We start from the raw sequence: 25000 nt of genomic DNA, 5'->3' as shown, positions 1-25000 counted from the left end.
TAGTGTACAGAACAATCCAGAAGAATGTCATTTGGGAATTTGACTCTATTATTATGGAAACTTGTGGGGCCATTTTCTATTGTTTTGTACAAAAACATAGCCGTCTCGTCATGTGGATGCAAGCCAAGAATAAGCCCATTTTCGGTGTTGACTATAGCGGTCACGTAATCACGAGTATGCACACTCAACAGCAAATATTGTTGTAAACTATGACAGAAGGTATTTTATGAAGTGGGATTTGTAGCCAAGAATAGTCCTCGTGAAACTGGATTTAAACTTGGAAAGAATGTTAACGCTATGATGACTTTGGCAAACGTTTATTATGTTGGAATAGATTGAGAATTCGGGGAATAAATATTGAATCTTTGATCTCGACCCAAGTATTTTGTTGGTTTACGTTTTCAGCTAGTGACTTAAGCTTCCACTTAGGCAGATCTAGAAGGCAAAAGTTAGCTTTTTTTGACCAAATTACCATTCATATTCATATGTGTAACGTGCTCTTTAGGCTAGATAACCAGCCGCTGATTCGGGAAAGGAGCCCGCGCTCCTTCCTTTACTCGAGATCAACAGGGGCACCCAACGAATCTGTTCCTCACATTATCTGTTCCCCAGAGGAATCTTGCTGGCTGGCAAAAATACAGGTGTTTCGATGAGCTGGCTGGGAAATTTTGTTATTGATAGAGGTTTTGCCTGGGAATTAATGCCTTTTTCTATCATTTCAACCCGAGCTGGCTGTAGAAACTCTGAAGACTGAGGACGACTAAAAGAAAAAAAAAAAAAAAAAAAAAAAAAAAAAAAACCCCTTCGCTCTCCCAGAAAGTAGTCACAAGCATACGACGGCTGGTCACAGTGATTGCGCTTGCGGAAAAAATCTGTTTTGTCCCGGTTTTGTCGCTTTTGTTTGGTCGTCTTGGCTCGAGGGATTCGAAAGCGCGCGGAATTCCTGGCTGGGAAATAAATTTGATCAGCTGGCTGGGAAACCAAGCAATTTTATCTAGCTGGCTGGGAAATTTCTTGTGTGTCTTGCTGGGAAAAAGGAACAGATAATGTTTTCCCAGCAACACTGAACAACACCTGAAAATGCCTTAATAACATTTATTTTCATTAACTGGGGTATAATCATCACATTTTACAACAAATTGGTCGTTGGGTGCCCCTGGATCAAGAGAGTACAGGAAATCGAGCCTTCTTCTGAATGGACTGCGTTCAAATCTTCACTTCAGTTTCTCATTAATTAATTAAGTCTGTTTACTTATTGCTTAAAAATTCTGAAACGGAGCAAAGATCTTTGTTCACATCAAAAGCTGTTAAAGGTCATTTAATTACAAATTCTTTGAAGTTAATCCCCATTACAAGTATTTTGAGAAAACAGTCTCCTAGGTGGTTACGTTAGAGAAAAAAAATCTCTATTTCCTCCCAGTGGCCCTCAGAATACAATTATAAAAAGAAGAATTGATGTTAAGGTACAAAATCAACACTAAGTTTGCTTGTATTTTTGTTTTCTTCTGTGGGGAGTTGGGGTGGAGAGATCGAGTGAGGCATGGACCACACCAAACGCAATAATCTTGACCAGCGGATAATGACAATCATAAGACAAAGAGAGACAAAGCAAATAACTTTGGTTTCCTTTTTTCGGGAAGGGGGGGGGAGGAAGGAGGTAGAACTTGTGCTTAATACCCTAATTGCTTTTAATTTCATGCCAAATGCCTGTTTTTTCATTTTTCAATCGAAATACTCATCTTTTTTGTTTAGCCTGAGAGCTTTTCCTATCCGTATTTCACGAAGCTGCGATGAAGTTTATATATTAGAGTTTTGAAGCAAGCAACCGTGGACAATTTTCCTGTCTGTGTACGTTGGATCAGTGGCTTGATCTGATCGGCGTTATTTCAAGTTGACAAACTAAATATTTTAAGCAAGAGCCGATACAACGTAGATTTGATTATAGTGATGTACTATATTTCGGCTGGCCAAACCAGCCTTCTTCAGGTATAATGAGAGTTTACGTTGAATTGCTTCTATGTACATATATATATAGAAAGTTATGGGAAACTCAACACTGGACAACTTCTGGGGAAAACTGTAATTGCCCTGAGCGGGATTTGAACCCACGTCCCCCTGATCACTAGTCGGGTGTGATGACCACTACACTATCAGGACAACCATGCTGGCAACATGGCCGATTGATCACTTAGTGTGTGGCAATTACGTGGGACTCCCTAATGGGCCAGTTTTCTATGTGATAACGCTGGATCAACATGTGATTCACAGGCGGACAAGGGTAATTAATGTAAAGAGTCAGTTAAGTAGGTCCCTTGAGCCAACAACGCATCACCCCCAGAAAGATCGCAAATGGATTCACAGTCCAAGTTGAGGAGAAATTGAGAGAAAGTTATGGGAAACTCAACACTGGACAACTTCTGGGCTCAAGGGACCTACTTAACTGACTCTTTACAAGGGACCTACTTAACTTAACTCTGACCTACTTAACTGACTCTTTACATTAACTACCCTTGTCCGCCTGTGAATCACATGTTGATCCAGCGTTATCACATAGAAAACTGGCCCATTAGGGAGTCCCACGTAATTGCCACACACTAAGTGATCAATCGGCCATGTTGCCAGCATGGTTGTCCTGATAGTGTAGTGGTCATCACACCCGACTAGTGATCAGGGGGACGTGGGTTCAAATCCCGCTCAGGGCAATTACAGTTTTCCCCAGAAGTTGTCCAGTGTTGAGTTTCCCATAACTTTCTCTCAATTTCTCCTCAACTTGGACTGTGAATCCATTTGCGATCCTTCTGGGGGTGATGCGTTGTTGGCTCAAGGGACCTACTTAACTGACTATATATATATATATATATATATATATATATATACTAAATGGATGTTGATGTAATACTGGAAAAAATGTGATAAAACATGGCAGTTACAAAGATTTTGAATTCAAATACTAAGAGTCACGGAAAAATAACGGAAATCACTCAAAATAATAAACTGAAATCTGATACGTTTCTTCGCGGATATTAAGACCGTTGGGATCAATTGTCCTGCCTTTTAAAATTAAGAAAGCTTCCCTGGCCTTACGGATGGAGTCTCTGTTAGAAAATATTTTATCCATAGGAATTAATTGCATGTCCTTGGAGATGTTGTGGGGAGAGAAGAGGAAATGTTCTGCGACTGTAGTAGGTTTGGATTTGGTGTTGGCGTTATCTAAAGTGCGGCGGTGTTCATTAAAACGGTCTTTTAAACGTCGTTTAGTTTCTCCTATGTAATGTAGATGGCATCTGTTCCATTGAATCATGTAGATAAGGTTTTTAGTTTCGCAAGTTATGTGGAAATTAATGGAGCGGGTTTCGCCAGTAGAGAAGAATTTGTAGTTGGTTAGTCCATGGAAAATGTAAGGACAGGTAGCGCAGTTTTGCCACAGCGAAAAGAACCGGAAGGAAGTGCGGAATTAGAATGAGTTACATTATGCAGGAGTCAATGTAAAGCCACGCTTCCTGGTATTCGATTCAAAATTTGAAAGTTGTGTAGTGCACGCGCGCGAACTTCAAATGAACTGAAAATCAGCATCAGGGCGCTTAGTACTCTCTTTCCGCCCTGTCAGCATTGAGGCCGCGTGGCTGGGCTGGCATGTCCCGAGACGAAAGATGAGACGCATCTCCTGCCTCTTCCTCTGTTTGTTACCATCGCAGAGTTTGATCCCGCGGACCAGTAACAAGTGCCACGCAGCATACGAAGTTTTGAACTTCTTTCATGACGTAAATTTAAAATTTATGCGATAATGACGCGATATTACTCGCGTCAGATCCCGGCTGACGAAATTCATGATCAATAACGGAGGACAGACGCATGAAAAACTGACATCAATTTGCTAAATTTATTACAAAGCCTCGTACCTTGTTGATCTCTTTTTGACAGCTCGTCAAATTTAAGCCAATCAGCATGCGACTCGCAAACACAGCAGGGGTCCATTTATTCGAGAGCGTTTCGCGTATGATGCGCGTCGAAAGCGAAATGAATTTGTTCCACCGTCAGTTTTCAGACATATCTGCGCTGCCACTCTGCCTATTCTCTGATCTGAAGCCATTCAAAGATGTCGAATTACGGTCGCCGAACGTGTTTTATTAGCTGAAAGATACTTGGATAGCTTATTGAAATGATCGGAAAAAGACAGCGTTCGTGAATGTTTACTGTCATTTTTATTCAGTTTTATTCTTCTTGGCTAACTGGAACATTAGAACTGGAACTGGAACTGGAACTTTTGCTGGATCCCTTTGAACATTTTTATCAGCCACGTTACATCTCTGGTTCCATCTGGTTGTTTTAGTAGTTCCAAGACGGCGAGCTGTGCTGTGCGAACTAACGTCGCGTCTTTGGCAACTGGAAAGAATGGCTCCAGCATTTCCTGACTTGAATGCGTGTGTTTCCCGAATTCCCGCTTCAGCTGCTTTTTTAAGACTTCCATCTGAGTGGATTAATGTGGAGAAGCTTTCGCTTGGTTGCTGCAATTGAATTTGCACTCGAGTTTTGTTGGTTGTTGATGACAAACTAGAACCTGCAGGATGGGTGTCTAGAAAACTAAGACCTAAGACCTAAGACCTAAGACCAAGAAAACTAAGACCCAGAAAACTAAGACCTAGAAAACTATAGAATTTATAAAAATCATTAAATTTCTTAAGACCTAGAAAACTAAGACCTAGAAAACTAAGACCTAGAAAACCGAGACCTAGAAAAGTAAGACCTAGAAAACTAAGACCTAGAAAACTATATAATATATATAAATAATTAAATTTCTTATATAAAATAAAATCCCAACCACTTGCCAACAGTGTATTGTTTTTCCGGTGTAATGCGGTGATGGTTACACAAGGGTCTCGCACTCTCGCAAACTCTCGAATTCACCATTCTATACCTCTGATATTAATTTTTGTATGCGCCTGATTGATTTGGTAATTCCCGCACAGAAATAAATTTGCCCTTACGGAATTTAAACTGCGATTGGTCGCAACACAATAAGCATTCCAGACATGTTTCGGCGGTGATAGTCTAATCATGGGTCGAACCTTAACTATCCGTGAAACGCTTCAGTATCAGTATGGTCGATATCAACACGTATACACCCCACGTGTATATGCCACTGATGTAATATTTGTTAAAAAAATTACTTGAAAAGCCAAAACCATACCTAATTTGAGCAGTCGCTAAATACATACGAAGAATAACTCCGTAATGTACAGTAGTTGTCGCTTAAAATGATAACCTGTGGATTTTATCTAGACGCACACCTAATCACAATTAGTCGTTAGTCAAAAGAGAGAATTACCTTGTTCTCTTGAAAGAAAACAATAGTGAAACCTGCTACCATAATCCAAGGAAATTGTATAATTTAATATACTACATCGTGCATGGTCGTGGAAAGTGTCACTTTGAAAGAAATAGGCATAGTAACAGTAACCGTTTGCTTTAACTGAACCACTCATGCATCATCTCTAAATCAACAATATCAACAATTACAAATTTCTATATTAAATTCGAACAATTGCGGAACTATAAACCGTAGCTGAAAGGAGCAGGCCCTTCTATTGAAGCGCTCGCGCGATACTATAGCTAAGCCTACGTGAAACCCAAATATAGGGCCCGCTCACAAGCTAATTAAACATACTCTTAACGGAATATTTGTTATTTGCTTTCATGAATTTTATTAGCAGTAGGGCAAATGGATCTTTTAAATCCGAAAACCATCACCGCATTACACCGGAAAAACAATACACTGTTGGCACTGAAGTGGTTGGGATTTTATTTTATATAAGAAATTTAGTGATTTTTATATATTCTATAGTAGTTTTCTAGGTCTTAGTTTTCTAGATCTTAGGTCTTAGGTGTTAGGTCTTAGTTTTCTAGACACCCCCTGCAGGATTGAAGTTTTCAAAGTGTTCTGACTACGCCGGCCGAGTTTACTCGAGATTCATTTTTCCTTTTGTAAAACATTTGTGGTGGTTCGGAAGTATCCAGAGTTATTTTTCTTTCATCAATTTCTAATCCTAAGACTGGTGGAAAAGGAACTACAACTTTCTTCCCAAGGACAGCTGATTTTTCTGTTTGGTGTTCAATAACAAACGCGCCCGGCTGTTGTGGCTTGCTTGTTTTACTTTCAGGGTGAACATCTCGTGGGATACTCGGGATCTGATCTTTTATCGTTTAGGCCTTCAGGAATTGACGTCAGACACTGTTCAAGTGAGCAGAATTATTTACTGCTCCGTGATTTGCTGTGGAAGCAAACTTGGTTGCTGTCTGGATTGTGATTTCCTCTGAACTTGCGGAGTGAAAGCCTGATTTCGCTGACAGAAGAAATCTTTCTTTCAAAAAACTTGTCTCATTTAAAAGGGATTCATTATGTGGCCTTGGAGAAGATAGTGAACCACAGAAAAATTGAGAAACACCACTTTTAACATTAGTGTGAAATTTAGACTTCTCTTTCTCAGCATAATGAACGATTTTGCGCTGTATCTAGTCTGCAGTGGAACTCGACTTGACATTTTTAGCAAGAACAGAAACAATTTTGACCCCGCAATTGAAGAAATGTTTGCCAGTTAATATTTACTAAGTTAGTCGTAAACTCCAGGATAGATATTCCAAATTTCACTTACTTCTTTATTTCAGCAACTTTGTTAAGCGTTCTTCTGTTAATTAAATGCACTCACAGACAAGGGAAATACTTGATGGGTTGTATTGAGGCTAGGTAAAATTTTTGGGTTCAACCAAACCGTAAAGTGTTCTACGAATGAATTTGTGTAAAGAGCAGGTGATTTATACAGCTTAGCCTCACGATAGGGTATGCCATCCCTCTTTTTATCTCGTGAAATTATCATAAAGCCGACAGAGAAACCCAGAACTCCATCAAAAGCGAAATTCGCGGTTAAAATTCGTGTGTGGGAACATTGTAAACAAATAGGGACCATTTTATCCGCGTGTGGATTTTAAGCAAGGGGGATTGGAGCTAGTTCCTCTAAATGCGAGGAATGCAAGGCAACTTCCGGTAGAAATCAATCCCAGTCTTCCAGAAGGCAAACTTATACCTCGGAGACACTGGGGTCCAATCAGTGTTTTCCGGTTCCTTTGTTGCTTCGGCGTCCTTCCGATGATATCATACTGCAAAATTTAACGAACATTCCTCCTGCCACTTGAATGTTCCTCGTTTGACGTCGTCGAAGGGAAGTCTCAGACAAACATGGTTCGATCTTTCGGGAGTATGGCAGGCTGGATTCTAGCTGTAGTTTTGACCTTGGCATCAATAGAGCGATCTGGTAAGACATTTCACGGCCCCAGTTTGAAGAACGCTTAGTTAAGGTTGAGCTTAAGTTGTCTTTTAGTTTGCCATTGTGCGGATGCTCGACGATGTTGTTTTTTTCTTGCATGATTTCAGAGGCTCAGTTTTGGACAAAAACGCCTGGTGATCCTGTTATCGTTGTTCAAGGGGTTAACAGCACCGACGTGGATCTTGTGTGGAAATACAATGTACCCGAAACCGACATCGTTGCTGTCGCCATAAGAAGAAAAAGGCAACGGGCAAGTACAGATTCAACCGTGATAGCATTGGGATTCGGCCAGGGTGCTAAAGACCCTAAAGCCCTTGATGTGTCTGATCAAAATCTTCGAAGCGAATACCGTGCTTTCGAAGACCGAAGCTTGGGAACGTATACCTTGCGGTTGCTGAACGTGAATAATGATGAGGAATATGTGTACTCCATCACAGTGAATTACCGGAGTTCCGGAGCGAAAACGGCTGATGACTCAGTGTTCGTTGACGTGAAAGGTGAGAAACCACTCACTTCAAGTTGATTTCTCTGTCATGCAACAGTTTTTTCACTAAACATGTAAAAGCTAAACCCGAAGTCTTTTGTTTGCAGCAGAACGTCGGTCTTAACGATATGTATGTACTCCCATTGGTTAGGCTCTGAGCTTTCGCGTCCTGTTGTAAGACACTAATCGTGTGCCGTTATCGGTTTTCGTTTTAATCAATCTGACATAAAATTGGAGTTTGTCAGGCAAAAAGCTCCGACTAAAATTTTACGGTAACGTAACTGTGGAAGCCTTCATTTACGAACCAAACCGAACCCTGAATCGTGATTTACGGCGATGGCGTTGAAATCGTATCGAAGTATTCAGTGTACCATTTATCATTGAATGAAATGCTTTCACTATGGTGCTCGTCGTGATATTTACAGTTTATTTCCATCGAAGCTTATCATTGTAGATAGAGGTGTATGAATTTTTGCGGAGTAACTGCGTGTGCAAGCGTTGCGAAACTCAATATAATCGCGTCATGTTTTGTTTAGTTAATTATCATATTCACACCAAGTTTTTCAAACAAGGGCGAAACATGGTATTTAGATAAATGATCTGTCATTACGATAACATCTACGAGGTTACACAGTAACACAGTCAAGTCCATTGCATTTTTCGATAAAAATTCGCAGTATTTGGTCTTGATGACTCATTGCCTGATCACAGGCGGCCCAGAGTCGGAAGGTAAACAATTATAAGGATTTGTATGGGAATCTTGATAACAGACTGAAAAAGATATTTACCCGCAAAAGTTCTCAATAAAAAAGCCGTACTTTATTGTCATGGTGAATTTCTTGCTTTTTGTGTGGTTTTTTGCCTGATTGAATGCGATTTAAGCGACTTCTCAAATTCCCGAGTCGTCACTCTTCCCTAAATAAAGGAAAGGCTGGCAACTCATTTCTAACTTACCTCAGATCTCGCCGAAAAAATTCACACTTCTCCGGCATCAGTCACGCTCAAACTCCGGCGATGGCTACACGGATAAATTTACTTCTCCTTGACCAAGTTTCAAGGTCCAGCGAGTATCCATTGCTGAGCAACTGCGAAAAATATTCAAATTTTCAAACTCCCTCGAGGCTCGCTAACAACCAATTTTGACACGGCTGGTCAACGGTTCACTGAGCCTCCATACGGTGAGCGCAAACCTACGCAAGTGTACCCATAGTTGGGCAGAGCAAAACAAATCCCAGACTCGTCCCCAAATACCTGCCTGGGGTCATGTTCGAGTTTCTAAATCGGCGAACGATATTAAAAGTTCCACACTGAAACCTTAAACACTGCTCCCATCGCTTTGGTTGCCCCACCGCATGTTATAAATCCGGATTTTCATCGAACTCCGTAAGTACTGAAGCTGTTTGGATGGAGTTTGAAACGCAGTCGAAGGTATTTACTAGTGTATGAAACTCAATCCTGTTTTTCATCCTTCAACAACTCACATTATCATGACTGCAGAAGAAATTCATATGAAAAGGTCGCTACACCTTTTCAGCCTTTTGGACACATTTTTCTGTTGAGAGTCCAGGGAAAATGCCATCATTGAAATCATCTGTGCTTTGTTTTTGCGCTTCCAGTTGCGTTGAAATGTTCAAAATTATTTCTCACACCGGTGCATCAAGCGATATCGATCGAAAACCAACAATTATTACTCGGAATACCTGAAAGGTTTCCGAGTTACAATCTCGCTTGTCTGTTTTTTGGACAGTAGAAATTACGGTGCGGTGATTTCTTTGGCTCAAAGCAATTCACTTAACAAAACTATACTTTTTCCAACAACAACAAAAAAAAACAGCCGTGGTGTCGAGTGTCATCGGACGAGGGGATTTTTGCACGCGTGAGGCTTCAAACAGCTTCAGTACTTACGGAGTTCGATGAAAATCCGGATTTATAACATACGGTGGGGCAACCAAAGCGATGGGAGCAGTGTTTAAGGTTTCAGTGTGGAACTTTTAATATCGTTCGCCGATTTAGAAACTCGAACATGACCCCAGGCAGGTATTTGGGGACGAGTCTGGGATTTGTTTTGCTCTGCCCAACTATGGGTACACTTGCGTAGGTTTGCGCTCACCGTATGGAGGCTCAGTGAACCGTTGACCAGCCGTGTCAAAATTGGTTGTTAGCGAGCCTCGAGGGAGTTTGAAAATTTGAATATTTTTCGCAGTTGCTCAGCAATGGATACTCGCTGGACCTTGAAACTTGGTCAAGGAGAAGTAAATTTATCCGTGTAGCCATCGCCGGAGTTTGAGCGTGACTGATGCCGGAGAAGTGTGAATTTTTTCGGCGAGATCTGAGGTAAGTTAGAAATGAGTTGCCAGCCTTTCCTTTATTTAGGGAAGAGTGACGACTCGGGAATTTGAGAAGTCGCTTAAATCGCATTCAATCAGGCAAAAAACCACACAAAAAGCAAGAAATTCACCATGACAATAAAGTACGGCTTTTTTATTGAGAACTTTTGCGGGTAAATATCTTTTTCAGTCTGTTATCAAGATTCCCATACAAATCCTTAAAATTGTTTACCTTCCGACTCTGGGCCGCCTGTGATCAATTACGATTAAAAACAGTCATGAAAGTTTATGAAAAATAAGTAGTCTATCAGCCGTAGGACGCTTATTTTTTGTCATATATTGATGAGGCAGGAATGATTCTCGTTCGAGCAGAACTGTTTATATTTACTTTTCACATATGAGGTCGAACATAAATTAATCGATTGTCGTAAATCCATTTATTTTGAATTCATCTATGATCAATGACGATCGAACACTTGTATGAAGCAAACGGAATATATGAAAATCCAGTATTTTAACAAAGACAAACGGAGACAACAGTAAGTATTGAAATGATCATCGCAGTAATGAGCTCTACTTTGGCAGCGGCAGCGGCAGTCGAGTATCGCAATTCTCTCTGTATCTTCAGAAGGGAAAGGTTTTAAGTCATTCGTCCAATTCTCAAAATCATTTTGCTTTTAGCTATCTTGAAAACATACTAAACGGCCAGCTTTCCAACACCAATGGCAATTTCGGGTCCCAAACATCTTCTGGACTTCCAGGCCACGGATCTCTGTCCATTGAATTAGCAAGCTTACTTGAACAGGCACCGGTAACGCACAAATCGTCGATTAATACTGCAATTAATAGCACACATTTGCGTCAACAAGTGTCCACTAGTTTCAAGATTGCTTAGACTACGCTATGAAAACGCTGTCCATAGTGAGCCAAGTAGTTAACATTGGGAAAGAATTGAGTGCTTGATATTGTATAAGCCTGTGTTTGCTCCCAGTGGGGATAGTACTTTCAAGTCTTGACTCACGCCAACAAAAGGGTGTCACAAAGGGTGTTCCCTGCCTATAGCATCCTTTTTCGGGTGGTTCTTTAAAAACCCCCTTGATCGGTCTTATGTCATTATAATAATTTCTTTCTCAATCTTCATAGAAATCACAGGACTCGGAGTCGCCATCAGTCCGTGTTCTTCTTCGTCAGTGGGGTGGGGGGGGGGGGGGGGCAGTGTTCTATAATCTTCAATGGCTTTTCTTACTTAGCTTCGTCAAGTGTAATCTTCCTCCAAGGCCCACACTACACGCACCCTTTGGTCGTGGTCACGCTGATAATTACCAACCGTTAAATATATGTGATATGTGAGTTACTTTGCTCGCCCCTCTAATGTCCTTTTAGGCCTCATTTAACCTTTGGAGGAATTTACATCCATGTTTTCAGAATGAATGTTGTCTGTAGTTAGCCACGATTTCCGACTCATTTACTATTTTTTCCCACAGTCAAGAGTGAAATGGTGTTCACATCATCATACAATGGCAAGAGTATTTTTGGTACAGTTGGATCTTCTGTATCATTCAAGTGGAGCTTTTCTGGTGGAGTTCAAAGTATTACTTGGGGACTAAAAAACCCAAAAGATCCTTCAGTTATTGTAATCAAATTAGTAATTCTGGACTCCACTGGCTCAGTATCAGTTCAAGCTCCAGCCTCTTACAGCCAACGTGTTAGTGGAGTCTTTGTTGGTAATGCATCCTCTGGCCACGCCATATTCACCATCAGTAGCATTAAAAGGGAAGATGATGGATTTTATACTTGCAGGCTCAAGAGAATTGAAAATTTTGTTGCTTACACAAGAGAGGACCACGTGCAATTGAGTGTGGAAGGTTAGAAAAAATATATTGTTACAAACCAATATTGTCAATGACTGGTCAAGCAGGAAATGAGCTAATTTGGTTTCCTTTGTACATGTTTCCCACCTTTCTCGAAATATTTTTTTGATAAGACAGCAACTGGTACATTCTGAGGCCTCCAAGATTGGTCCTCAACGAAGAGGTCGCACGGGGGATTGTTCGTGCTAAATGGAAAATCGTGCGTGGAAGAGGCGAATTAGGGAAGCGGCCGCCATTTAGATATACCGCCTGACCCGCACCCTTAACCGAAGAATGGGTGCATCTGGTCGGATGTACCAGAAAGTTTTAAAAGTGGTCCATCGTAACATGTATAATTTCGTCAAATTTCAAAAGAAAGATAAAATAGAATTATAAACAACGTAAGGTCTTAAGTCCATATTCATTGTTTATATTCATATCTAGGGCTCTATGTTAGGCGGCGTTTTAGTGATTTGATTTGTTTCAATTGGTTTTTTGTAGTCCATTATGCAGACATTTATACTAGAACTGTCCCTCACGCACACACAACAAACAAAGAAAAAACATGGAGTCGGTCCATGCTGGTTGTATGTTGACCGTAATCATGTAAAACACGAAAATGGCTGAGTTTGAACTTGCACATACAGGTGTTTGTACCATTGAGTTTTTTTGGCTCACTCAATTAAACGGCCAGAAGTTGGTCTGTTTGAGACCATTTGAACATTCAAAACGATTGAGTCAAAAGTCAAACCTTTCTATACAGGTAACTAACTGAAACTCAACATTTCTACAGACAAACCAAACATTACCCATCCCGAAGAGGTTAGTATAAGTGTCAGGGAAGGAAGCTCTTTGAACATCAGTTGTACCGCAGTAGGAAAAGTACACCCAGGTGTGAGCTGGCACCATGCTGGCAGAGTGCGGAGTTTGGGGTCAGGAAGAGCTTACCTCAGTTTCAGCCCAATAAAAAGGGCAGAAGCAGGAACGTACATATGCAAAGCTAACAACTCTGCGGGAATTACGGAGAAACAATTTAATATCACTGTTACATGTAAGTACTTCTTTTATTATGTTTAGAAACAATGCTGACATTATGGGAAATTCAATTTAGGAAGTGGATTAAGAAAATGGCCTAACAGTAACAGGTAAAAATAAAAATTAAGAAAAACACATAGCCAAAACAATAAAAAGGAAAGATTGAAACACGAAAAACATAATCTCTGTTCTTTATTACTTCTTGTCATTGATCCACGTTTATTCTTTCCTCCTAGCTGTTAAAATTTTAAACTCTCCTTTCAATGTTTATTCTTTTTTCCTGAGGATGCCAACAACTTCCTTTTTTCCCAGATTTCTCTCGTCATTTCATCTACTGTCGAGCCACAGATCAGTTCCCTTTAGATTGTTATATTCAACGAAGCGAAAGCAAGCCAACCGTAACGACATGAAACAGAAGCAGCAGAAGTACGATGACAGTAATTAACAATTAGACCCGTAACCCGCAAGGGCTACGGGTCAATAGCCCATAAGGCGAAGCCAAACTATTGACCTGTGGCCCTTGATCGGTGGCGAAAGGTGTGATTGTTTTAGTGTCACTCAACTAGTCGGACAGTAAAAGGCAATAACAAAGTTAGCAAATGCAAGTTGAAGAGATTACAGTTTATTTGGGAATAAAGCAAAAGAAAGCGTCACACTTTTCGCAACTTGAGGATTATTACTAATGAGTCCTCTAGTAGCGTAGCGTAGTTGGGTGATAATAAAAGCGAATATAGGTTGCTTTCTTCAGTAAAATACTTGGTTCAAACTACTCGATACGGCAATCGTTCTCTCCATTACACCGGCACTAATCTCTGAAATTCATTACCAACTAATGTTTAGCAAATCACTCCTTTTTCAAGATTTGGTCGACATATCAACACATGATGCTATTACTGACGGTTGAAATAATGTTCTTGGGTAGTAATACCTCGTAATATATTTTACTCGTATTTGTGTTTGGGTCACGTACTCAGTTCCATTAACTGTTTGGGTGTTCTAAACTCCACACAATTAGTATATAATTCTTAACTATCCTTTTTTCTATTATTAGATATTATGATGAATGTAACCGATCCATAAACTAATTTTTGCACTTTTGTTAACAATAATTCGTGTAAGTTAAATAAGAATCGACTTGACTGCAGTTGACTTGAATATACGTGCTTATAACTTTCCCTTCGGAAAAAGAGTTCTTTATTTACTTAGGACAACTTTATTTGAAAATATGACATAAAGCAAATTTAAAAGGGTGTTGGCAGAGAAAAACTAAGCCATTATATAAAGTCACTCTCCAAAAGACAGAAAATTTTAAAACTACAAATAAATGTGAAATCTCCAACAGTATATATATGTATGCACAATTAATTTTACATATAATTAATGACTATTTTGACTATAACGGGAGGATAAAACGAGAATATTATGAATCATTTCTTTAGGTGACTTTTGAGTCCGCCCTTATATTGGTTTATGAAGTCATCGCAAGCCATTGATTCTGGAAGAGAATTCCAACAGTCTTTTAAGTTGTTGTTTAGTTCTTCTCCAAGTGTTATCCGTGCTGTTTACCGAGTTTGCTGCTTCTTTACTTTCAAGTTTGCTTACTGATTATGGTTATTTCTAGACCCAGCATACATAGAAAAAGTTTCACCCCCATCCCCACATGAGTCTTGGATCGCACAGACAGTTAATTTTGTCTGCAAAGCAAATAGTGTTCCAGCCCCAACAATCATTTGGAAAACACCTGATGGAACTGAAATCAAGATAGTTGGAGGCAGCCTGAACATTGCACCTGTACAGATGCAGCGTGATGAAGACTTTGGGCCATACACTTGCGAGGCCAATAACAGCATCGGCTCTGCTGCTATAGCCACAGTTCTTTTGAAACAAATCAGTAAGTACATGTCGTAATAATGTTGTTTATTCATTGAAAACAAACGGAAAGTGAAACGTACAAAGAAAATCTATTCTTCCGTTTAGTACTAGTTGTAGGCTTTATCAAGTGAAATTAGGCTTTGGCAAGTAAGAGAGCAATATTACCTTCGATAACCACTGTTATTTTACACCCCCCCCCCCCCCCTATTTCTTTGTTTTGCTTGAAATTCGAATTATTGAAGACTTTCTACTTGTTTTTTAGAGCCACCAGGCGCACCAACGATAACGACACAAGATGATGACATTAAAGTCACTTCATTCACAGTTAGATGGACTGCGCCAGACCACGACGGGGGAAGTCCTATCACCGGATATGTCGTGATTATACTTCAGGGAGGCATCAAAATTCTGTACAGGACCACAAATACCGCCATTAAATCACACTTTGTGCAAGGCCTGATCAAAAGCACAAACTACACCCTGAGGGTCTCAGCCATGAATAAGGCGTATGAAGGAGCTGCAAGTGTAAAGAAAGTGATGACCAAGGCTGAAGGTGAGGATCTTCATAAAGTAAAGGAAACATCCACACATTGATATTTCTTCGGGGATCTGTACTTCAGGAGCTTTTCCATCTTCAAACGATGTGTGGACGAATTGTGCTTTCCCTGTCCATGCAGAGGGGGATGGGTGGCCTCATCAAATCACACTTTGGCTTGAGAGCTTACGGAAGCGTAAAATATTTTAAAGCAGGAAATGTGATCGTGAAGCCTTTTAATAAGTCTAATATATGCCGTTTTCCGCTAATGACGTCAAACTCTTTCTTCAAAATTTTATTTAGAAATGTACAAAGGCCTAAAACCTTTCCGATTTCTTTTCTTGTTTGAAGCCTTTGTATATTTCTGAATAAATTTTAAAAGCATGAGTTTGACGTCATTATCGGAAAACGGCATATACTAGATTTATTAAAAGGGTGTATATATGATTCTTTTCGATTCCCCATTTATGGTAAGGACAATTTGTCTTTGCACAAAGCTTGTGATACTATTATTGTTTACTTTTCTTAAAGCTTCAAGAAGCGTTAAATTGGCTTGTATTTTTACTAATTATGTTGATTATGTTCAGATGCCCCAGGTAGCGTGGAAATTATAGGTTTTCCTTCTGAAACAAAGAACGTTGAAGTGACAATAATTTGGAATGAGCCTCAAAACAACGGAGCACCCATCACACAGTACTCAGTGTACCAACGAATTGTAAATGATGATGGCACAGTACGAGAATGGAACAAAATCAAGGAAATCAAGGACCTATCAAGGCGTCAAGTTGTTGTTAAATTGGAGAAAAATAAGGTGTATGAGTTCGTGGTAACTGCTACTAATAGGCGTGGTGAAAGTTTGCGAGAAGAAAACAACATCAGAAAGCTTGTGGTTTTTGGCGGTAAGATTTTATTTTTATCAACAAGAGGGTAAACGAGTAAAAATGCACTGTTATTAACTTATGAAAAATGTTTTCTTTTCTTTTTCGTAGCAACTCCAAGGCCTTTAGCAAGTCAGACAGGTGACAAAGAGAATCTATGTGCGGTTTTATGAGATGACGACTAAAAAGGGCAGGTGTTTCTCTCATTCATCGACGACAAACAACTTCTTTCTTTTGTTATTAGGATCCTGTAGCCTTTTACATGCTGTTTACATCTCAATCATCATTTTCTTGGTGATAGTAATAATCATTCTTTGCGTTGTAATGTGGAAAATGCGTCGTCGCCCATGTCCAAGATGCAGAGATCTTATACCTCTGGTAAGATTTTTATAAGATCTTGATCTGGCTAAACTTCAGAATACCCGGCCACGATTGTGTGACATTAAATGCCTGCTCCCGTAGTCCCGCAGTTAATAAATATTTGCATATGGAAACAAAAGATAAAGACTTAAGAAGCGTGCTCCCGCAGTCCCGCAGTCCCGTTGTCGTCCGCAAATAAAAAAAAATTCTCACATATTTTAATTTCAGCTATTTCTTGATAATATAAAACTTCAAACACTTCACAAAGAAATCCACTCATCTTTCACCGTAAGTCGTTCATCAGCTTGTGCCTTTGTTTTGGGTCCCTAAATTTCACGAGATCGTGTGACGAAGAAAACACTCGTTTACTGATTAAGCCTAAGCGCTCGTTTCAGTGATTAGGCCTAAGCACTCTCGTAAAATTTTAGCTTTCATTTTGCGGTTCGGTTAACATCCTTTTTCCACTGCGGGACTGCGCAACTGCGGGAGCAACAGTTTTACCCCGATTTCATATTCTTGCTTTTTCCACTGCGGGAGTGCGGGACTGCGGGAGCAGTAGTTTTATCCCCATTTCATATTCTTGCTTTTTCCACTGCGGGAGTGCGGGACTGCGGGAGCAACAGTTTTACCCCCATTTCATATCATTTCAAAGCTTGATCCTGAATTAACAAGTATGACCAAATTTGGACAAAATCCCAGTCCCAGAGGCAGATTTTCTTGAAAATCGCAGTGGTCAAATATGAAAGATATAATTTTAGAGCATATGTCATTATATGAAGCAGTTAATGATGTCTCAAAACGAGAAATTCGATTACTGGAGGGCAGATAGAGGCACTAAAGACAGCGCGGGGTACAAAATAGCCGGAATTTCTTACCCTAAAATGCTATCGCCTTCTGGCACGTGAAAGGTTTCTGAATGGCGCAGTCTCCTAATCATGTCTTCGTACGATCCAGGTACTCAGTGTCTACTTCATCTTCAGGGTCTCTGTCATCATCCTCATCATCATTAAATTTATCAACATCCTCGACAGCAGCTTCCTCGGAGTCTTCACCCCCTTCACTAGGCTCACAACAATCGCTGACCGAAGGCCTTGCAAATCGATAGGATTCAAGGACATTTCGGTTTCAAATTGGCTCGCCGGACACAGGCTATCAGTTCGTATACCTGCTGTACCTAGCATGGTCAAAGAACGCGTCAGCATTAAAGCGAACTGAAATCTGAGGGAAAATGGCTGGCAAAAGCCGTTGTGGACCGGAATTGACCGAGGTAGAAATCGATGCTTTAGTCGACAATACTTCCCCGGGAAATACCCAAAAAAGCCTGGAGTTTTTAATAAAACAATTATTCTATTCGGGAAACAGTTTTATTGTTAGATGTCATGTGACCTCGAAGTAACCACTGAGAGCGCGCGCTACTAGGGTAAAAACTCAGTTATACAACAATGATACTTATACTTATTATTGTATCATTATGAAATATTTGATATCAGGAAGTTTGTGCAGAAATATTATCTGATAACCTCTGATAAGGCCAATCCCATTCCCATCAAGGACTTTTTATCTCCCATTTCTCAGCGGCAGAATCCCATTCCCAATAATCAGCTCCCATCTTCCCAGCGAAGAATTAGGCCAATCCCACTCCCATTTTAGCCTTCCATGACCCTCCAAGCTCTTTGATTCTCGTCGTTAGCATGCCAAACGTTTATTCCAATGTCTTTTAGTTAACCTTTCTTTATTTGCAACAAATCTTTCACATTTAAAACAACATACACACACGCGATCTGTATGCGACTTTCTCTGCACCCGCCTATGTACACTATACTTTGCCACCTCGTACTGTCCTGGACTACGCTACAGTAGCACTTCACTATACTATTCGAGCTTACTCTACATTGCATGGTACTACACCTTACAGCACAATGAACAACCCAACACCATTTCTCTATTCAAGCCCTTCATTACGTTGTGGTTTAGAGACGCCACTGAGAAAAAAGGGGAGATAACGATATCGCCTTCACTTTCCAACGTTTCAAATTGATTATTTAAAGATTTGTTTCAATAAGTCATAAAAAATGATTGGAAATCTCTCTCGAATTTTTTTGACGTATTCGCTACATGTTTTGTGTTCAAACCCATAGGTTGACGAATCGCACGGGTCTAATACGAAACAGAGGCTTGCATTGCAAAACATCAGAAGGGATGAATCTGTGGATGTTTATCAGAAGGGTCTGTTTGTAACTTTTGCCCGTTGTTTATTAACAGAATCCAGTTGCTGTGCAGGTTAAAGATAACCTACTACCCCCAAGCGAACAAACGAACGAGGCAGGGACGATTGCATCTCCTTCTACAGGAAGTGGATACTACATGCCACTTCATCCGTCGGGAAGAAGCTGGGAAGTCAGTCGCGAAGATATTCACGTTATCAAAGTCATCGGTAAAGGAGCCTTTTCTCAGGTTGCCCAGGCAACGGTCAGAAACTTAAAAACCAACGAGGAGAAAACAACAGTCGCAGTAAAAATGTTGAAAGGTTGGTTGCCTTTTACCCTTGTTATATTATTCAAATAATTCGTTGTTGCTGCATATAAAACCTACAATGGCAAATGGCTTGAATTGAAGAGTCTGCTCGCCTTGATATAGTCACGGATGATTCGAAGATATCAAACACTTGTAATTAATAAAATTCATACTTGTATTCCCAATTCATATACCGTTTACTCCAATAAAACGGATAGTACATTACTCGATGTTCATAAAACCTCTAGTCGTTCTTTCCTTAACATATTTGTTTCTACATTGTGTTACCTGAAGCCGTTAAATCAAAATACCTACACGCAATATGGTATTCTCATGTTCCAATAGCTTTTTAGTTATCGCGAGTAAGCTGCTTTATATTGAGTGATGCCATTGGCAGTTCTAATTCTTTGTCTCCTAGACAATGCTCCTTTATCAGATAGGAAGGATTTGCTGTCAGAGTTGGAGCTGATGAAAAAAATGAAACCCCATCCTCACGTGATTAAGCTCATGGGATGCATTACTGAAGATGGTAAAAATCGTGTCTTATTACAAATTATCTACTCTTTTCTCGTGGATGGGAAATATATAGAGAGCCCGAGAGAAGCGGCAAGGTTAAGCCAAACTAGACTAGAGCTTGTCGAAAATGTTGCAATTGTCTCAGGTGCATCATTACTCAATACGGCCACAGCCAAGTGCGCGAACCGATTTATGAAAAAAAAATCACTTCATGTTCTGAAGCTAACAAGGCGAAACTAATGGGATTTTAGAGAATTCTGTAACAAGAAAAATCCTTAGAACACCAGTTACTCGTAGGTTGCATATAAAGACCCTTCATACCAAGCAAACTGTTTTCCACAGACCCACTGATGGTCTTAATCGAGTATGTGCCTTGTGGGGATCTCTTGGGATACCTGAGAAAAAGCCGAGGACTGAACGACACTTATTATAAGAACCCGGATGTGAAACCTCAGACCAATCTGAGTTCAGAACAGTTAATGAAATTCGCTTGGCATGTTGCTGATGGGATGAGCTACTTGTCTTCGAAAAAGGTTTGTTCTGGAAGCGAAAGTTGTCTTCTTAAATATTGGAAGAAGGCATTATGCTCCAGTGGTTAGGATACTGGACTTTCGTGTCAAAAACTCGCCCTAAGAACAAACCAGATTTGCTTCTTCAACTCCACTTCACTTTGTCAATAGCCCAGACGAAGTTCGTTTTAAATTTTCATAGTGCTCTGTTTTATTTGGACTCTTTCCTTGGTGCTCATTGTAGCTGATAGAGTTGAGGATATCCACGAGGAAATGCAATATCAAAATGGCATACATTCAATATTGCAATGCAATTCACAGTCTGATCAAATGAGTTGTAGATAAACATGATTGAGTTCATTTAGTCATGGAACCATTGATTGTACTTTGTGCTTTAGTGTTGGTGGAGTTTGTCGATCAAGATACTCTTCTTTGTAATACACATTCGTATACAATATCTCTTAGATAATCCATCGAGACTTGGCAGCGAGAAATGTTCTTGTTGGTGAAGGAGAGAGATGTAAGGTGACAGATTTTGGGATGGCGAGGAATGTGGAAGAGGATAATATTTATACCAAAAGAAGTCGGGTAAAGTTATGACAGAATTAAAGTTTGCAAAGTTAATTTGTATTATAGACCTTATTCATAAATGGCGATCAGATTTATAACTCTTTTGTCCAAGTGCAAATTAGCCTACCAAGCCTCATTTTAGAGCACCAATTATTTTCAATTCACTGTATGGTATCGAGGCTTGGCAGACTAATTTGCACTCGGACAAAAGAATTATAAATTGACCTTCATTTATGAATAAGGTCTTTGACCGACCATAATTGGTTTGTGCCATCTTTGCTATTCAAAACTGGCCTATATTTTTCTTGCATTATTATTCCCTGAAGTTATTTCAAGATGGTTTTGCCCTCATAGGGCCGGTTGCCGGTTAAGTGGACTGCATATGAGGCTTTGTTTTACGGCGTATACACGACACAAAGTGACGTGTAAGTATGTTTGTTTAACACACAGTCAACTTTTCCTTTCGGTGCTGATTAATGTCCATTCCAATTCCGTGTTGCAGCCGACCCAAATGGCTATCTCCAAGGATTTGAACTCTTTGGTTCAGGCAATTATTGTTGATGCTTTTTTTCCTATACATTTTCATTTGTTTGGACTGCATTTTTCTTTTGCTCCCATTTGAAGGTGGAGTTATGGCGTTCTTCTCTACGAAATCTTGACAGTAGGTGAGCTTTCCTTTTGAGGACTGACTAAATAACAAAAAAGATGTCTTTAAAATATTTGGACAACCAGCAAGAGATTTTAAAGAAATGTTACTATCCATGCAAATTCCATTACGGTATCATGTGTAATTTAGACTGGAACGTTATACCCGTAGGTGGATCTCCATACCCGGACATAAACGCCAGACTTATTGCGGATAAAATTCAGGGAGGATACAGAATGCCTAAGCCAGGACATGTGGATAGCAAACTGTAAGTGACGTTTTGGACTTCTTTTTCTCATTGTGGTAACGAGTAATAAGTAAATGAGTAATACCTTGACAATAAGTTCCCTCCTAATATTGCAGTGACAATCTTAAAATTTAGATATGAAATCATGATGAAGTGTTGGGAAGAAGATCCAAGTGATCGACCTACATTTGAAAAGCTGAGGAAAACAATGAAGGATATGGAGAGGAATCACAAGGTAAGAAATCAAGGGAGGATTCTGGGTACTTATCGAGCTGTTCTTCGCTGAAATACTTGTCAGCGCACACACTTGATTATACTTGAGTGAGCCGAAAAACCTGGTCTGCCTCTGCCAAAGAAAAGATCTCATCCATGTTCTTGTTTTATTCTTATTATTTCTACAGCTGTTTGTGAATTACCATATTCCCTTGTTCTTTGCTCTCTTGAGTGTCCGAAAAAGTTTGAATCTACTGTTGTATACGGTGCATGGTTTGCTTAAACAATCAATGCAGAAGCTTAACGACGTTTGCGCGAAAATTTTTCAACATTGATTTTTTTCTGAAACTTTTACCACTGTAAGATGATGAATTAGTTATGTCAGAAATGTAAAAAAAATGGGGAGTCACCGACTTCGTTTTGGAGAGAACATGCTCGGAAAACACCCAAAATGTGACAAAATCGGGCTTCGTTAGCGAATAAGGCCAGTGTCTGTAAACCCAAATATATTGCAATCAAATCTTTGAAGTGAAATCTTCTCTGCCAAATATTATTTAAGTGGACTTATTAAGTGAATTTAGTCAACTGGTGAGGTTCCTTAAAGATCAAGTTCGCATTTAGCGACCACAGTTTCACGCGCCTTGCAGCCGCAAGATGGCAGGATTTGATGTCCCGTGAGCAGAAATCTTGAAATTTTTTAAACTTCCCACATTGATTTTTTGTTCATTTTTGGACAACGTGGAGAGAAATGTAAATAAAATCCGTTTTTGGAAAGAAAAATAGGGGTCACCCAACGTCCAAGACCGTTAAATCCAGGCAAAGCTATAGCAATGGCCTTTTGCCCTATCATTTCTCATTTTATTACTTAGCGCGCGCGCTCGTGTATGACGTGGCGTGTGCATTTGCGTGCGCAGTAAGGATGCGCAGAAACAATTGGCGCGAACGTTCTTAACACAATCGATGTTTTCTTTTGCAGACGTATGTGAACCTTAGTCAGTACGACACAACATTGTATGCTAATATGACTGATCTTACAGTCGATTAGCTGAAGCAGAAAATCGCGTGATTCATGAAGTCTGTTTTTTTTTAAGTGATAAATACAGGCATAGTTTTATGTTGTTTGTTTGGTCTAAATTAGTAGATTTGTAAATGATGTGTATTCTAATTTGTTTTAGGGTCTCGTTTCTTAGATTTGTTTTATGATACGTGAAGTAGTTGTGACAAGTTGTGACAAGAACTCCTACCCCCCCCCCCCCCTCCCTATCTGAAGTTGATTGATTGATTGATTGACATCTCCCACGAACGTGTATGTCACTTGTGTACTGAATACTTGGTGATTTTGCTTGGTTATCTAACTCACACGACTAGATGACAATTTTCAAATTTAGATATAGAGAATTCCGTATTAGGTTAACATTTTAACGGTATCGGCACATACAGGAATGGAGAAGTTACTTAAATACTGCTTTTCTCATGGCTGTCATCCAATGAATTATTGATTATTTTTCCAGCTTAGATAAATTCAGGGCCGTAGGCAGTATGAGGCAAACCGAGGCACTTGCCTCGGTCATCTTTTCGTGATTCGTTAAAATAAAGCGTAATTCCAGTGTTGTCCTCAAAATGTACTCGTCATAAACACCTAAAATACCTACGAAGACTATTTAACGATGGACATTGCCTCAGTCATAACTTTTTTCTGGCTACGGCCCTGAAATTTATATTTCGGCGTGAGAATTCATGTGAACTAAAACGATTTTACAATATAAATTGGATGTGCCATGATATTGGTCGTGTTAGTAGCATGACATTTCCATAAAGGAAGAGGACAAATAATTCCAATAAAAGTTGTTTACCCTGTGTATGTTTTACGTTGTTTTGATGCTTCTGTGGTCTTTTTGGTTGATAAACGTTTTCTGAGGCTTAAAAAATCATGGAAGGAGATCTAAAGCACTTCAAGCTAAAAAAAAGTTATGATCTCGATAAAGCTTCCCTAAAGCTGCTGTCTATACAGTTCAAGGTTTATCCCAGCCACGAAGCATTCTGCTAAGCGACGGCGCTACCGTGGGAAGTACAACTACGCATGTAGAGTGGTTTACGATTCAATCATTCATTTTTCCTAAAATACCGTCCCGGTGATATACTAAGTTAATTATCTGAATTACCTTATATGAGATCATGACACCACTGATAATCCTGATAGTTGAAAAGGAAGGTTTCTAAAGCTCAGTAATAATACAAAATTTAACTTTTTCGCGTCTCTCCCCATTCTCCCTCGCCGTTTCTACACTCGCTCCAGACCTTTCGTTTGAATATTATTTTACCGTGTCGCTTGCGTTCGCAAAAAATACGACTGTTTTGCAGTCTAAAGAATACACAGTTATTTTGGGAAAATTTCCATGATTAGTGCTTAAAGCTTCGTATAATTTCAGTGTTGAAGTTTCCGCCGAGCAGGTTATGATTATGGTTAGAGTAATGATTGAATTAAGTTTTAATATAAAGATGACAGTTTGAATAAAACGGTCGATCGCTTTTATTAGGTACATGTAAGCTTTTCTTTGATCCCTAGCGATGTCTTTTGAGATAATCCCAGATTTTGATGTTGCAGTATATTTGCATATGACCTCGTTAACACACTTTGAACAGGACTTCATTATCTTGAATCACTCAACAGCAAGCATTTAAATTCAATTCTCTAAAGGTCGGTGGAACGTGACTATGTGAACGGAAAGCTAGGTACCTGGTCTTCCATGGGGTTCTTGATGAAATATCATACTGTATCCCAAAATATTTTTTTGCCCTGTGTAGTTCAAGGCTGTCTGAACAATTTACCGGTACTACAATTTTTTGCCCTTGGAATTTCTTACTCTCCTCTATTACCGAATCAGATCCTATTTTGTTACTTAACTTTGTAATTACACTTAATAAGAACTCTATGATTTCTATGGCGTTGTGTCGGCTTGATCAAAACCCTAGTAGTTTACGCTACTCTTATTGCCGGTTTTCACTCTCACACCATCATCAAAACCATTCAACAAATTTAGTCAAGAATCAAAGAGATAAAAGAATATGAATATTCAAACAGTCTCACAAAGGTTCAGGTTTGTGCGATGTTTCGTGCGGGAAAT

At 39.6% G+C, this 25000-nt stretch overlaps 1 protein-coding gene, 1 long non-coding RNA gene and 2 other non-coding genes across 10 annotated transcripts in view; 2 read left to right on the top strand and 2 right to left on the bottom strand.

The window, feature by feature from the left end:
• Positions 1–2084: 2084 nt before the first annotated feature.
• Trnat-agu (transfer RNA threonine (anticodon AGU)) lies at positions 2085–2157 on the bottom strand. Its single transcript has one exon. It is a non-coding gene; the product is annotated as a tRNA-Thr (tRNA).
• Positions 2158–2629: 472 nt separating this feature from the next.
• On the top strand, positions 2630–2702 carry Trnat-agu (transfer RNA threonine (anticodon AGU)). The gene has a single exon. It is a non-coding gene; the product is annotated as a tRNA-Thr (tRNA).
• Positions 2703–4183: 1481 nt separating this feature from the next.
• LOC137983235 (uncharacterized) lies at positions 4184–5470 on the bottom strand. Its single transcript, XR_011118930.1, has 2 exons — positions 5327–5470; positions 4184–4505 (listed from the first exon to the last, which is right to left on the bottom strand). It is a non-coding gene; the product is annotated as an uncharacterized lncRNA (long non-coding RNA).
• A 1185-nt stretch (positions 5471–6655) lies between these two features.
• LOC137983192 (fibroblast growth factor receptor 1-like) overlaps positions 6656–25000 on the top strand; it is a 29961-nt gene continuing 11616 nt past the window's right edge. For 3 of the 7 annotated variants that reach the window (XR_011118919.1, XR_011118920.1, XM_068830378.1), the window contains exons 1-17: positions 6656–7307; positions 7427–7816; positions 11615–11995; positions 12774–13031; positions 14637–14906; positions 15150–15440; positions 16010–16321; positions 16412–16441; positions 16545–16678; positions 18923–19187; positions 19593–19703; positions 20033–20223; positions 20665–20787; positions 21124–21194; positions 21394–21434; positions 21587–21683; positions 21798–21897. Coding sequence is in view for 3 of the 7 variants with exons in the window: in XM_068830378.1 (XP_068686479.1) it covers positions 7232–7307; positions 7427–7816; positions 11615–11995; positions 12774–13031; positions 14637–14906; positions 15150–15440; positions 16010–16321; positions 16412–16441; positions 16545–16678; positions 18923–19187; positions 19593–19703; positions 20033–20223; positions 20665–20787; positions 21124–21194; positions 21394–21434; positions 21587–21683; positions 21798–21897 (3141 nt within the window). In the remaining 4 variants the exon portion in view is untranslated. Of the gene's footprint in view, positions 7308–7426; positions 7817–11614; positions 11996–12773; positions 13032–14636; positions 14907–15149; positions 15441–16009; positions 16322–16411; positions 16442–16544; positions 16679–18922; positions 19188–19592; positions 19704–20032; positions 20224–20664; positions 20788–21095; positions 21195–21393; positions 21435–21586; positions 21684–21797; positions 21898–22851; positions 23729–25000 lie in introns of those variants that run through there. The other 4 variants (XM_068830379.1, XM_068830380.1, XR_011118922.1 and 1 more) reach the window with 4 other exon arrangements.

The sequence above is a fragment of the Montipora foliosa genome, chromosome 13 (genome assembly GCF_036669935.1).
Source record: "Montipora foliosa isolate CH-2021 chromosome 13, ASM3666993v2, whole genome shotgun sequence".
NCBI lineage: Eukaryota > Metazoa > Cnidaria > Anthozoa > Scleractinia > Acroporidae > Montipora > Montipora foliosa.
The sequence above is the reverse complement of the archived record's forward strand: the minus strand, read 5'-3'. Positions and strand labels throughout refer to the sequence as shown.